The following is a 13,600-nucleotide window of genomic DNA, read 5'->3' on the forward strand; positions in this document are numbered from 1 at the left end:
ATAGCATCTCTGAGCAGGTTGTTATAGAAATATTAAAAAATGATTTTTCTCCACATTTAATCATTGGTATAACTCTTCAATGAAGAACCAAAGAAGAATAATGAGTCAGCAACACGTGAGCAATTGCTTGAATCAACCAACTCAACTATGTTTCATCAAAAATGTTTGAAGATTTGAAATGATGTGAGAATTTTGTGAATGAAAATAAACGTCAAGTCACCATTTTCCTACCACACCATAGGGATGCACTGTAACTCACATGAAAGAGAGAGAGAGAGAGAGAGAGAGAGAGAGAAACATGACTGGTGAGTGGAGAGGTTAAGAAAACGATTCATTCATGAACATCAGCCAATGTGGAAATATACTCACTGGGCACAAATCGTGTTCTTGCTCCCACTTATTCATATTTGTGCTTTCTTCTAACGTTGTGCATTTCTTTGCGGTCAGATCCCAGCCACAGTGAGGGTCATGAGCTCCCACACATGAACTGTAGGCACAAGATAATGAGATCAAACTTTACATCTCTGCTTTAATCCATACATATAATTGCACAGTACAACATTAGAGTACGTACATGCAATGTTTATTATCCATACATGCACGTCTGTGCTTGGGTGTCAGCTAGAAATAAATTCTGTTTGTCAGGGAACTGCAAGGACTGAAATTTGGGACAAAATCAATTTTAGAATCTATTTGAGAACAAGATTAAAAGTTATATTTGCAGTGATCATGAACACTTTTTTAACTGTTTATTTTTGATAATGGCTTGCAAAACAAAACAAATTGATCCGGCGTTTATCCAGGGATCTAATCCCAATATTTATACGCTGATTGTGCCCTCCTATGACCTCCATCATCCAAGAGCCTGGGCTACTGCATAGCTAATGAAGTTTGAGAGGGGAACTGCTAGATAGCCGGATCGCAATGGCAGCTAACATTTCTTCCTTGATCCAGGCTTAATTCAGGGAAACCCAGCAGAGTATTTTAGAATGCTTCTCAGTGAAAGGAAAATGTCCAAGTTAAATCATTACATAAGTCTGAATGGTCAGTGTTTTTTATTAGATTAGATTAGATCCCGTACAGTATGGAAACAGGCCCTTCGGCCCAACAAGTCCAAACCGACCCTCCGAAGAGTAACCCACTCAGACCCATTCCCCTACCCTATATTTACCCCTGACTAATGCACTTAACACTTTAGTTTGGTCAGTGGATATGTGCACATGAAGAAACAGGTGATATTGATAATATTTAATTCAATGCAAGGTTAAATTGAATGGAATTGTAGCTTTGAGAACCTACAAAATACGTGTTGAAGTGCAGATTCCATTGCTCCTTTGCATATTGGACATATACAGAAGCAAAGGTTCCATTCATTCCTTTCACCTACCACGATCCTGGCTAAATCCCAGAGCCAACATCATTCAAATAATAAAAGTGAACACCAAACCTGTAATGGTACAACAGAGAAACTTGTTCCACATCAGCTGGAGCATGGGATCATTGCCTAGCCATGAAGGTGACCGTGAGCCTGTCAGGAACATTCTCTGCTTGGCTTAATGAAAGTCCCACCTTTGAGAATTCCAAACTTACTATGTGAACACTCACAAATTTTGCTCCATTCCCAAAACAAATATTGACCTATAAGCAGAATGGCTAGACCCAAACCCCTCCACTGTTCCCTCTTCCTCAGATTGGAGCTTACTGTTTTCTCTGTGAATGAAATGGCAATCCACCAGATCTAGCTCCTGCTGCTGTCAGAATCATTCCTGAATTGGGCAGATTTATTTACTTTCTGCAGAATTTTTAATAATGTGAGTTTAATGCTAACATGACAGAATGAGTTAATGGTCTATAACCAACACTGCATATTTACAGGAATATCTATTTCATACATGCAGTCAACAAGCAACCTCCATCAGTGTAATAATTACTATGGATTCAACTCTCATTAGTATAAAACAAGTTTGTTTCTTCATTGGCTTAATTAAAGCCTGTACCACAACAAAACAAAATACATTCTGTAATAAAAGTGATAAAGTTTCAATGGAATGAAAACTAGGAAACTCAAAACCCAATATACAATATTATCAAAGATTATATCAAGGTGCAATAATATGCAATTATCTTGTATCAGTAAATTTTTATTTTTAAAAGTATTACCAAATAATTCAGAGGAGGTAAATTATTTTTGACAACATATGATACACTGCCATTAGAATTCTAACCTTTGTAAAGTTTGTTTTTCATAATTCTTTCACATAATCTATAGCCTTAACATTTCTGCTGATAAACTGTACCAGCACAGGCCAGACATGGCCTTTGTGATCCTTGCTTTGAAAATGCTAATCCAAATGAGGTTTAACTGCGACAGAAGTGCCTGACATAGAAAAGTCAAAACATGGACTACGATTAAAAATCTGCAAAGATGCTTTGATGAGAAGCTGACTCGATGGGTGAAATGAGATGAAAAGTCAATGACTTGTCACTATATCATTAAGCACCGCCATGTGCTGGTTCAGTCAGAGTGTCCTATTGAGTGGTTCCTGTCCTCAACTTCCAAATAGCGGAGAAAAATTGAAAAGAGGGAAATTTGAATCATCAACCTCTGCTTTTAGTGGTTTCCACTCGATACCTACAAAGCGAACTGGGGCTGTCAGCATTGATCCACTCCAGACAACAAAACAAATAAGATAAACTTACCTATTACTGGAGCAGCAATCCCTTCAATATACCACTGTGTAACAACTGCAACTGCATTTCTTAATGCTATGTGATTGCAAACTGACAACATCTCTGACCATTGTGTGCAATGCTCACAAAGATGTTCCTTTCCCCTGAGGCTGTTGCAATGGAGTAGTATAGGTTTTCTGTGAATGGTTTATTTTTCCATCACTGATGTGCACAATTGCTGTACTTTCATTTTTGGAGCGATCGGGATAAATGCCAGCGACCACACAGAACTTTAGCATTATAACCCAATGTTATAATGTGAATCACATGTACCAATAGATCACATCCATCTCTAACTACACCTGGTCTCTCCTTCTTACTATTTCGAGGGTCTGTGATTTTAAACCTTAACTGCACTGGCTTCCTCTTCCTGATGTCAGTATCTCACACTGGCGCACCTTTCAGGGGTGACCAGCAATGGCTGTCATTTGTGGAGAGGTACTGAAAAAGGCTGAGATGGATGAACTGGGACTAGGGGAAGGAGATTGGAAGTTCAAAGTTTGGACAGTTTTTGGAGTTTTTGAATGTACAAAACTTTAATGCTCAATTGCCTTTTCTAAATAGTCTTTTGCAGAACCTTCATAATACAACCACACACCCCTACTCCCTCCCCACACCTGTATTTTGGTACTCCTATCCTTTTGGTCCGAAATGCTCAAGGCTTTCAGACTGACCACATATTTTTAATTTTTTTCAACTTTTGCAGTTTCTTTGCAATACAGTTTGGCTCTTTATGTTCATTTTGCAATCTATAAGACCGATACAGTGAATTCAAAAGGAGCAGGTACCCAATGAACACAGTCTGCCGATTTCTCAGCAACAAACTCAGACAAGCAGACAAAACAGAAACCCTAGCCACTCTCCCCTACATCAAAGCCATCTTGGAAATGACTGCCAGACTACTCAGACCTCTTGGCATCATGGTAGCCCACAAACCCACCAACACACTAAAACAGTAGCTAATGAACTTGAAAGACCTGATACAGGCATCAAGCAAAACTAATGTCATTTACAAAATACCTTGCAAGAACTGTAACAAACGTTACATTGTATAAACAGGCAGAAAACTAGCCACCAGGATACATGAACATAAACTAGCCACAAAAAGACATGATCCTCAATCACTAGTATCTTTACATACAGATGAGGAAGGGCAGAACCTTGACTGGGATAACACATCTTTCCTAGGACAAGCCAAACAGAGACACATGCGAGAATTCCTAGAAGCATGGCATTCCAACAAACACATTGACTTGGATTCCATTTACCACCCCTGAGGAAAAAAGAACAGGAAGTGACATCACCACAGGAAGTGACATCACCAACCCAAGGAAACCTAAACCCAAATAAAAAGCAGGCCATACCACCGGGTGCTTCACCAGAGGCTCACTGATGATGATGATGAAACATCTGAAAATGAATCTTCAAGCTGAGCAAGCAACTTACATCCATGATCTCTGAAATATCCTAAGAAGCAGCTTCTGGGGGGATAATACTTGTGACATTTATATTACAATAGGTGCCCCCTTGAGAGGAAGTGATACTTAAAGTGAGGTCAACTTCCCTGATCCCCCTATCACCTTGTCATTGATGCTGAGCAACAAGAGCAAGAGTGTTAGAGAGAGCAGGTCTGTGCATATATCCAGCAGATGACTGCATATGCTGGATCTGGCCCTCGATGGTGGTAGTCAGCCTGTCCGTGGGGGTAGCTGAATGCATGCATGCCGTGGCCAGCACGGAATTGATAACAAAGATGGATCCCTCCATCCTTCAATCCAGCTTACTAGCTGCCTCTGACAAACTTGCCATGCTGTTGCTAAGCCTTTGTGTGCATTTTGATGAGGTAGAAATATTGGATTATCTCAGGCTTGTGCCTGGTCTCCAGCAATGTTCTGTGCATCAGCAACCTGGGGCATTTTCTTCTTGAGCAGCTGTGGAGATGTGTCAATGATGTGCTCATTAGAAATGTGCTCCCCATTCTTTGATAGATAAAGGTCCCACTGAGGTGAACGTTTGCGAGCTGGTGGACAGTGCAGGTAAAACTTACCAGAACCTCCTCTGAGGGATCAGTGGCTTGGTCCTCAGTGATAGAAGGGAATTGGAGGTCTCCAGTATCTGACCTCTCTGTGCTGGTTCACAGGGCACTGTCTGTGTCTGCATGTGAGCGAATTAGTTGTGTAAGATGGATAAAAGCTTGAGCAGATAAAGAATGTGTTAATGGGAAAGTAGCACAATGAAGCTCACTGAATCAGTTTGCCATTGAAGTCTCCCTGTTCCTATATAAGCTGCTATGCTCTTTTCTAGCTAATTCAAGAATGTTCTTTTGGCACAGAATAAGGAGCCTGATATCTGCCACCACAAAATCTAACCACACCATGGTGTGAAGGACAGTTCCTCACTTGCAGTTGTGTGCAGTGAATGACATTTTGATCTCTCTTTTCTCACAGTTCCCAAGAGAGTTGCAGAATTAATGAGGTGGAGAGCTGCTCATGAGAAAAGTCACTTGGAGCCACCATGGACTGAGCCATCACTCAATGGAACACTCCCTGAAAAAAGGAACATTCTGCCCATGTGTAATTTGTCATTAGTCAGAAGAGGAGAATGTAATTCTGTCACAACACAACTAAAACCTTCTTCATTTCCTAATATTCAAAAATCTTACCTCCGACTTCTGTAAAAGCTGCAACGTTTCAGAGGGAGTCTTATCACATGCTCCTGTAGTCCAATAAACAGAACACTCTCACTGTGTAGGATTTGAAGGTTCCTTATACGGTCTCGCTGATTGGTTGGAAAGAGTTCTATTTCCTCCAACAAACAACCACTCTGATCTTGATTCACAGGGGCAAGAACTTTCTTAATAGTTCCATAGTCTGAAAGATATTAACAGGAAAAGGCAGAATAAATAAAGATAAACTATTTCCATTGGATGGTGATTCTAGACAGACTGAGAATTAAGGCTAGCTGAGATATTGGGAAGCATGTCCACACACAAACAGTGTTAGTGTTAGTTATTTGAAACTCTGTTCCACAAGCAGCAATGGAAGCTGTTATTTTTAAATTCAAGATAATTTTTTGTCAACCAAAAATATTAAGGGGTATGGGCCAAAGGCAGGTATATGGAGTTAGACCGTGGATCAACCTCGATCGCACTGAATGGTGGAACAGACTTGAGGGACTGATGGCCTCCTCCTGCTTCTAGGTTCCCAAGGGTAAAGCATGAACAAGTTGAGCAGAAGGCAAAGTCGGACAAAGATAATACCTCACTTGACTCCAATGGGAATCATGAAATAGAGGCCCATTATAAAAAGATAATGTTTTTTTTCCATGGCTAAACAATAGCTCACTATATCTCTGAATTCTACACAGTCAAGAACTTACGTATTGAACGTTTCAGAATGGAGGCTGTATTTGCTGAAAGACTCAAGATCAGTAAGTTCATATTGTGTGATGTGTGTACAGTCAATATTAGGTTCTGCTTCACCTCAGTGCTTCTGAAACTGTATTGCTCCATAGTGGCATTCAGTAAAATCAATACAGCTCAGAAGTGTGTAAGTTCCAGTAAAAAGTAAATTGATTTACTTTTCAAGGCACAGAAATAAAAAGTTCAGCAGACTTTAGTGAGGATGTAAGGAAAGCCTTTTTCACCCAGAAGGTGGTGGGAATCTGGAACTCACTGCCTGTAAGGGTGGTAGGCATAAACCCTCACAATCTCGAAGTATTTAGATGTACATTTGCAATGCCAAGGCATATAAAACTCTGGGCAAAGTGCTAGAAAATTGGATTACAACAGTTAGATGGCTGTTTTTGACCTGTGAAGATCCTTTTTTGTGTGTGTTCTGTAGACCTTCAGTTCTAGTCTGAATTTAAAACCACTTTCTTCATTTGAAGGCTGTTATGATATGATCTGGTGAGATTTGGTATGGAGTGCCACCATATAGGAAAATAATTGAGGCTTTAACATGTTTACAGTTGAAATTTAATAGAACACTGTCAGGTATGAGGATATACAAATACAAAGTATAATTTGAAGAATTAGGGCTTTGTGCATTAGAACAATTCAGATTACAGGGCTTTATGATACCAGTCCTTAAAGTTACTAAAGGATAGGACAAGACAGGTAAAAGTAAGATTGTTTCCAATATTTCAGAGAGAAAGAAGATGTGACAATAAATAAAAATCTAGCAAAAGAAAGTTTAAACAGAGAGAGAAAATTTCTCAGGAGTTGTGAGATTCACTTAAAGGGTAGTGGTTGAAACAAATAACGTCAATGTTCAGGATTAGACTGAATAAGAAAAGGAAAAGGATGATAATGGGATTTAGTTTTTTACCTCATCTTATTTACCCCTGGGAATAAGCACTAACGTGGGTCATGTGAGCTGGTTCATGTTGATATTTTGTAATAGTTTCCCTTAGCTGACAGGGTAGCAGTGAGGCAGGATTTATGCCCATTTATTTGACTCTGTCATAACTTTGATCCATTGTCTTGTATCAGGGCTGTTGGGACATGCACAGCAGTCTGCCAGAGGCATCTCATCGCTGAAATCGTAGAAATTCTGCTGATCATACAAGACTCTCAGTAAAGTGTCTGAAGAAACAGACAAAACTCAGAATGGGTAGACAGGTACTGAAGACAACGTAAAAAAAAACGATGCAGATGCTGGAAACCAGAGTCTAGATTAGAGTGGTGCTGGAAAGCACAGCAGTTCAGGCAGTATCCGAGGAGCAGTAAAATCGACGTTTCGGGCAAAGGCCCTTCATCAGGAATACATGCAGAGAGCCTGAACGGTGGAGAGATAAGTGAGAGGAGGGTGGGGGTGGGGAGAAAGTGGCATAGAGTACAATAGGTGAGTGGGGGAGGGGATGAAGGTGATAGGTCAGGGAGGAGGGTGGAGTGGATAGGTGGAAAAGAAGATAGGCAGGTAGGACAAGTCATGGGGACTGTGGCTATTTGATTAGATTAGATTACTTACAGTGTGGAAACAGACCCTTCAGCCCAACAAGTCCACACTTACCCGCTGAAGCGCAACCCACCCAGACCCATTCCCCTACATTTACCCCTTCACCTAACACTACGGGCAATTTAGCATGGCCAATTCACCTAACCTGCATATTTTTGGATTGTGGAAGGAAACCGGAGCACCTGGAGGAAACCCACACAGACACGGGGAGAACGTGCAAACTCCACACAGTCAGTCGCCTGAGGCGGGAATTGAACCCGGGTCTCTGGCGCTGTGAGGCAGCAGTGCTAACCACTGTGCCACTGTACCACCCACCCAGTGCTGAGCTGGAAGTTTGGAACTGGGGTGAGGTGGGGGAAGGGGAAATGAGGAAACTGTTGAAGTCCACATTGATGCCCTGGGGTTGAAGTGTTCCGAGGCAGAAGATGAGGCGTTCTTCCTCCAGGCGTCTGATGGTGAGGGAGCAGCGGTGAAGAAGGCCCAGGACCTCCATGTCCTCGGCAGAGTGGGAGGGGGAGTTGAAATGTTGGGCCACAGGGCAGTGTGGTTGATTGGTTCAGGTGTCCCAGAGATGTTCCATAAAGCACTCTGCTAGGAGGCGTCCAGTCTCCTCAATGTAGAGGAGACCGCATCGGGAGCAACGGATACAGTAAATGATATTGGTGGATGTGCAGGTACTGAAGACAAAGACTGGACCATCTTTGTTAAGCTACAGTATTGTTAAAGACCAGCAGGGAGTCAAGGGCATTGAGAAAGAGGTGTTGGGAAGAAAATGTAAAAGCACAGAATGAGTTTAGTTTGGGCCTGGAGTCCAGAAGCTGAGACCCTCCTGCTGCTGCTGGCAGTCCGTTAGGTTAAGTGAGGAGAGCCTCAGTAATCATGAAAACCCAGAGGCTTTTAGATTCCCTACGCTGTGGAAACAGGCCCTTTGGCCCAACCAGTCCACACTGACCCTCCGAAGAGTAACCCACCCAGACCCATTTCCCTCTAAATGATGCACCTAACACTATGGGCAATTTAGCATGGCCAATTCACCTGACCAGCACATCTTTGGACTGTGGGAGGAAACCGGAGCACCTGGAGGAAACCCACGCAGACACAGGGAGAATGTGCAAATTCCACACAGACACTCACCCAAGGCTGGAATTGAACCTGGAACCCTGGTGCTGTGAGACAGCAGTGCTAACCACTGAGCCACATGCAGGAATAGGATGAAGAAATCATGGAGAGGGAAATAGAGATCTGATCGGCAGCTTTCATCACCCAAGTTCCTCTATATTTTTCTATATTACTTTTTTTGTTTATCTATTAATTGGTTTTTTAGAAAAAGACTATAGCAGAGAGGTATCAGAAAGTATTTTAACTCAAACCTGTACAAAGTAATAAAATAATTAACTAAGCAGAGATGGCTGGGCAGGTGGTGTGCTGTAGCTATATGATGTGTGAGCTGGCTGATCCCATTGTGAACGGCAGTGACCACATCTGCAGCAAGTGTTGGTTGCTGGAAGAACTCCGGCTCAGAGTTGATGATCTGGAATCTGAGCTCCAAACACTGTGGCACATCCGGGAGGGGGAGAGTTACCTGGACACTTAGTTTCAGGAGGCAGTCACACCTGGGAGATTCACATTCAGTTAGTGATCAGGGACATCAGAATGTGACTGTAAGTGAGGCAGGTAGGGGGAACCTGAGTTCAGGAGTGCAGGAGCCTCAGCCCTTGACCTTGTCCAACAGATATGTGATTCATGCTCCCTGTACGGATGAGGAAAAGGGCTCTGGACAGGATGAGCCAGCTGACCACGGCACCATGGTGCAGAAGGCCATTCAAGAGGGGGGAGCAAAAAGACAAGTAGTTGTTATAGGGGATTCTTTAATTAGGGGGACAGATAGTATCCTTTGCAAGTCGGATCAGGAGTCTCGCATGGTGTGTTGCCTACCCGGTGCCAGGGTACGGGACATCTCTGACCGGCTTGAAAGGATATTGGAGCGGGAGGGGGAGGATCCAGTTGTTGTGGTCCACGTTGGGACTAACAACATAGGCAAAGCTAGGGTGGAGGACCTGTTTGGGGATTATCGAGCTCTAGGAAGGAAATTGAAGTACAGGTCCTCAAGGATCATAATCTCCAGATTACTGCCCGAGCCACGTGCCAATTGGCATAGGGGTAAGAAAATTAGGGAAGTAAACACGTGGCTAAGGGATTGGTGTGGGAAAGAGGGATTCCACTTCATGGGGCATTGGCATCAGTGTTGGAACCGGGGGGATCTGTACCATTGGGACGGTCTCCACCTGAACCAATCAGGTAGCAATGTTCTAGCAAAGAGGATAAATAGGGTGGTCAGTAGGACTTTAAACTTCTGACTTGGGGGGAAGGGAAAGTGAAAGCGACATGGAGTATGGAGTTAAATGGAAAGATAAGCGGCAGGATAGCATATGTGCAGGCAGATTTAAACTTGAGACAGACTGGGAATGCAGCAAAAAGGAAGGATAACTTAGGACATCTTATGACTTCCAATATCTCTAATGATAAGAAAGTTAGCATTAAGGCACTTTACCTGAATGCTGGTAGCATTCGTAACAAAGCAGATGAACTAATGGCACAGATCATCGTGAATGATTATGATGTGGTAGGCATCACAGAGACGTGGTTACGGGGGGATCAGGACTGGCAGTTAAACATCCAAGGGTTTTCAACTTATCGAAAAAACAGGGAGGTGGGCAGAGGGGGGGGGTTGCCTTGTTAGTTAAGAACAAAATTAAATCTATGGCACTGCATGACATAGCGTCGGATGATGTGGAGTCTGTGTGGGTGGAATTGAGGAACCACAAAGGCAAAAAACCATAGTGGGAGGTATGTACAGACCACCTACAGGACCAGGGGCGCAACATGTACCGGGAAATAGAGAAGGCATGTCAGAAAGGCAAGGTCACGATGATCATGGGAGACTTCAATATGCAGGTGGACTGGGTAAATAATGTTACCAGTGGATCCAAAGAAAGGGAATTCATGGAATGCTTACAGGATGGCTTTTTGGAACAGCTTGTCATGGAGCCCACAAGGGAGCAGGCTATTCTGGACCTAGTGCTATATAATGAACCAGACTTTATAAAAAATCTTAAAGTAAGGGAACACTTAGGAAGCAGCGATCATAATATGGTAGAGTTCAGTCTGCAGTTTGAAAGAGAGAAGGCGAAATCGGATGTAATGGTGTTACAGTTAAATAAAGGGCATGAGAGAGGAACTGACGAAAATAGACTGGAAGCAGAGCCTAGCAGGGAAGACAGTAGAGCAAAAATGGCAGGAGTTTGTGGGTATAATTGAGGACACTGTACAGAGGTTCATCCCCAAGAAAAGAAAGATTAACCGGGGAGGGATTAGACAGCCATGGCTGACAAAGGAAATCAGGAAATGTATCAAAGAAAAAGAGAGATCCTATAATGTGGCCAAGAGCACTGGGAAATCAGAAGATTGGGAAGGCTACAAAAACAAACAGAGGATAACAAAGAGAGAAATAAGGAAGGAGAGGATCAAATATGAAGGTAAGCTAGCCAGTTATATTAGAAATGATAGTAAAAGTTTCTTTCAATACATAAGAAACAAACGACAGGCAAAAGTAGACATTGGGCCACTTCAAACTGATGCTGGAAGCCTAGTGATGGGAGATAAGGAAATAGCTGGAGAACTTAATAAGTACTTTGCATCAGTCTTCACAGTGGAAGACATGAGTAATATCCCAATAATTAAAGGGAGTCAGGGGGCTGAGTTGAGTATGGTTGCCATTACAAAAGAGAAAGTGCTAGAAAAGCTAAAAGGTCTTAAAATTGATAAATCTCCTGGCCCTGATGGGTTACATCCTAGAGTTCTGAGGGAGGTGACTGAGGAAAGAGTGGAGGCGTTGGTTGAGATCTTTCAAAAGTCACTGGAGTCAGGGAAAGTCCCGGATGATTGGAAGACCACTGTTGTAACCCCCTTGTTCAAGAAAGGATCAAGACAAAAGATGGAAAATTATAGGCCAATTAGCCTAACCTCGGTTGTTGGTAAAATTCTAGAATCCATCATTAAGGATGAGGTTTCTAAATTCTTGGAAGAGCAGGGTCGGATTAGAACAAGTCAACATGGATTTAGTAAGGGGAGGTCGTGCCTGACAAACCTGTTGGAATTCTTTGAAGAGGTGACAAGTAGGCTAGACCGGGGAAACCCAATGAATGTGGTCTACCTAGACTTCCAAAAGGCCTTTGATAAGGTGCCACACGGGAGGCTGCTGAGCAAGGTGAGGGGCCATGGTGTTCGAGGTGAGCTACTGGTATGGATTGAGGATTGGCTGCCTGACAGAGGGCAGAGAGTTGGGATAAAAGGTTCTTTTTTGGAATGGCAGCCGGTGACAAGCGGTGTCCCGCAGGGTTCAGTGTTGGGGCCGCAGCTGTTCACGTTATATATTAGTGATCTGGATGAAGGGACTGGGGGCATTCTAGCGAAGTTTGCCGATGATACAAAGTTAGGTGGACAGGCAGGTAGTACTGAGGAAGTGGGGAGGCTGCAGAAGGATCTAGACAGTTTGGGAGAGTGGTCCAGGAAATGGCTGATGGAATTCAATGTGAGCAAATGCGAGGTCTTGCACTTTGGAAAAAAGAATACAAGCATGGACTACTTTCTAAACGGTGAGAAAATTCATAAAGCCAAAGTACAGAGGGATCTGGGAGTGCTAGTTGAGGATTCTCTAAAGGTAAACATGCAGGTTGAGTCCGTGATTAAGAAAGCGAATGCAATGTTGTCAATTATCTCAAGAGGGTTGGAATATAAAAGCACCGTTGTGCTTCTGAGACTTTATAAAGCTCTGGTTAGGCCCCATTTTGAGTACTGTGTCCAGTTTTGGTCCCCACACCTCAGGAAGGACATACTGGCACTGGAGTGTGTCCTGCGGAGATTCACATGGATGATCCCTGGAATGGTAGGTCTAACATATGAGGAACGGCTGAGGATCCTGGGATTGTATTCATTGGAGTTTAGCAGATTAAGGGGAGATCTAATAGAAACTTACAAGATAATACATGGCTTGGAGAGGGTGGACGCTAGGAAATTGTTTCCGTTAGGCGAGGAGACTAGGACCCGTGGACACAGCCTTAGAATTAGAGGGGGTAAATTCAGAACAGAAATGCGGAGACATTTCTTCAGCCAGAAAGTGGTGGGCCTGTGGAATTCATTGCCGCTGAGTGCAGTGGAGGCTGGGACGCTAAATGTCTTCAAGGCAGAAATTGATAAATTCTTGATGTCACAAGGAATTAAGGGCTACGGGGAGAATGCGGGTAAGTGGAGTTGAAATTCCCATCAGCCATGATTGAATGGCAGAGTGGACTCGATGGGCCGAATGGACTTACTTCCGCTCTTATGTCTTATGGTCTTATAGTATTGGGCAGAATACTGGAGAAAAATCAAGCCCATATTCTCAGTGGAATAAAAATGTGCATTCTTCACCAATTCCATTACAATATGAAAGGAGAAAACATATTTCTACAGTATTACTTTATTCCAATATATGTGGAATTGATTTTTCTGTCCCTGAACAAAGTATTTAACAATTTATAACCTGATTGATGTTTTGTAATTAGATCAATGGCAGAAACAAGATATGATAACTATCTTCACATAAAGAGCTGGACATATTCCACTTGTGGTTTTGTTACGTATTAGTCATATTTTCAGCTTCACTTGTGGAGATAACATCCAGTCAAAACAATATACCTGAACCAGGATATCACCACTTGTTGGCAGTAAACAGTCAAATAGGAGAAAGTGAGGACTGCAGATGCTAAAGATCAGTGTGGTGCTGGAAAAGCACAGCAGGTCAGACAGCATCTGAAAGCAGGAGAATTGATGTTTCGGGCATAAGCCCTTCATCAGGAATTCCTGAGAGATGA

At 42.8% G+C, this 13,600-nt stretch overlaps 1 protein-coding gene across 1 annotated transcript in view; it reads right to left on the reverse strand.

The window, feature by feature from the left end:
* Window positions 1-318: 318 nt before the first annotated feature.
* LOC148149929 (semaphorin-5A-like) overlaps window positions 319-13,600 on the reverse strand; it is a 65,334-nt gene continuing 52,052 nt past the window's right edge. The window contains exons 11-12 of the mRNA XM_087986888.1: window positions 5,393-5,600; window positions 319-487 (exon numbers count right to left, since the gene is read on the reverse strand). Coding sequence (XP_087843014.1) covers window positions 319-487; window positions 5,393-5,600 — 377 coding nt within the window. The remainder of the gene's footprint in view (window positions 488-5,392; window positions 5,601-13,600) is intronic.

This window comes from Chiloscyllium plagiosum, unplaced genomic scaffold, assembly GCF_037043375.1.
Source record: "Chiloscyllium plagiosum isolate Xiang-an unplaced genomic scaffold, Cpla_swu_hap1 HiC_scaffold_5, whole genome shotgun sequence".
Classification (NCBI taxonomy): domain Eukaryota; kingdom Metazoa; phylum Chordata; class Chondrichthyes; order Orectolobiformes; family Hemiscylliidae; genus Chiloscyllium; species Chiloscyllium plagiosum.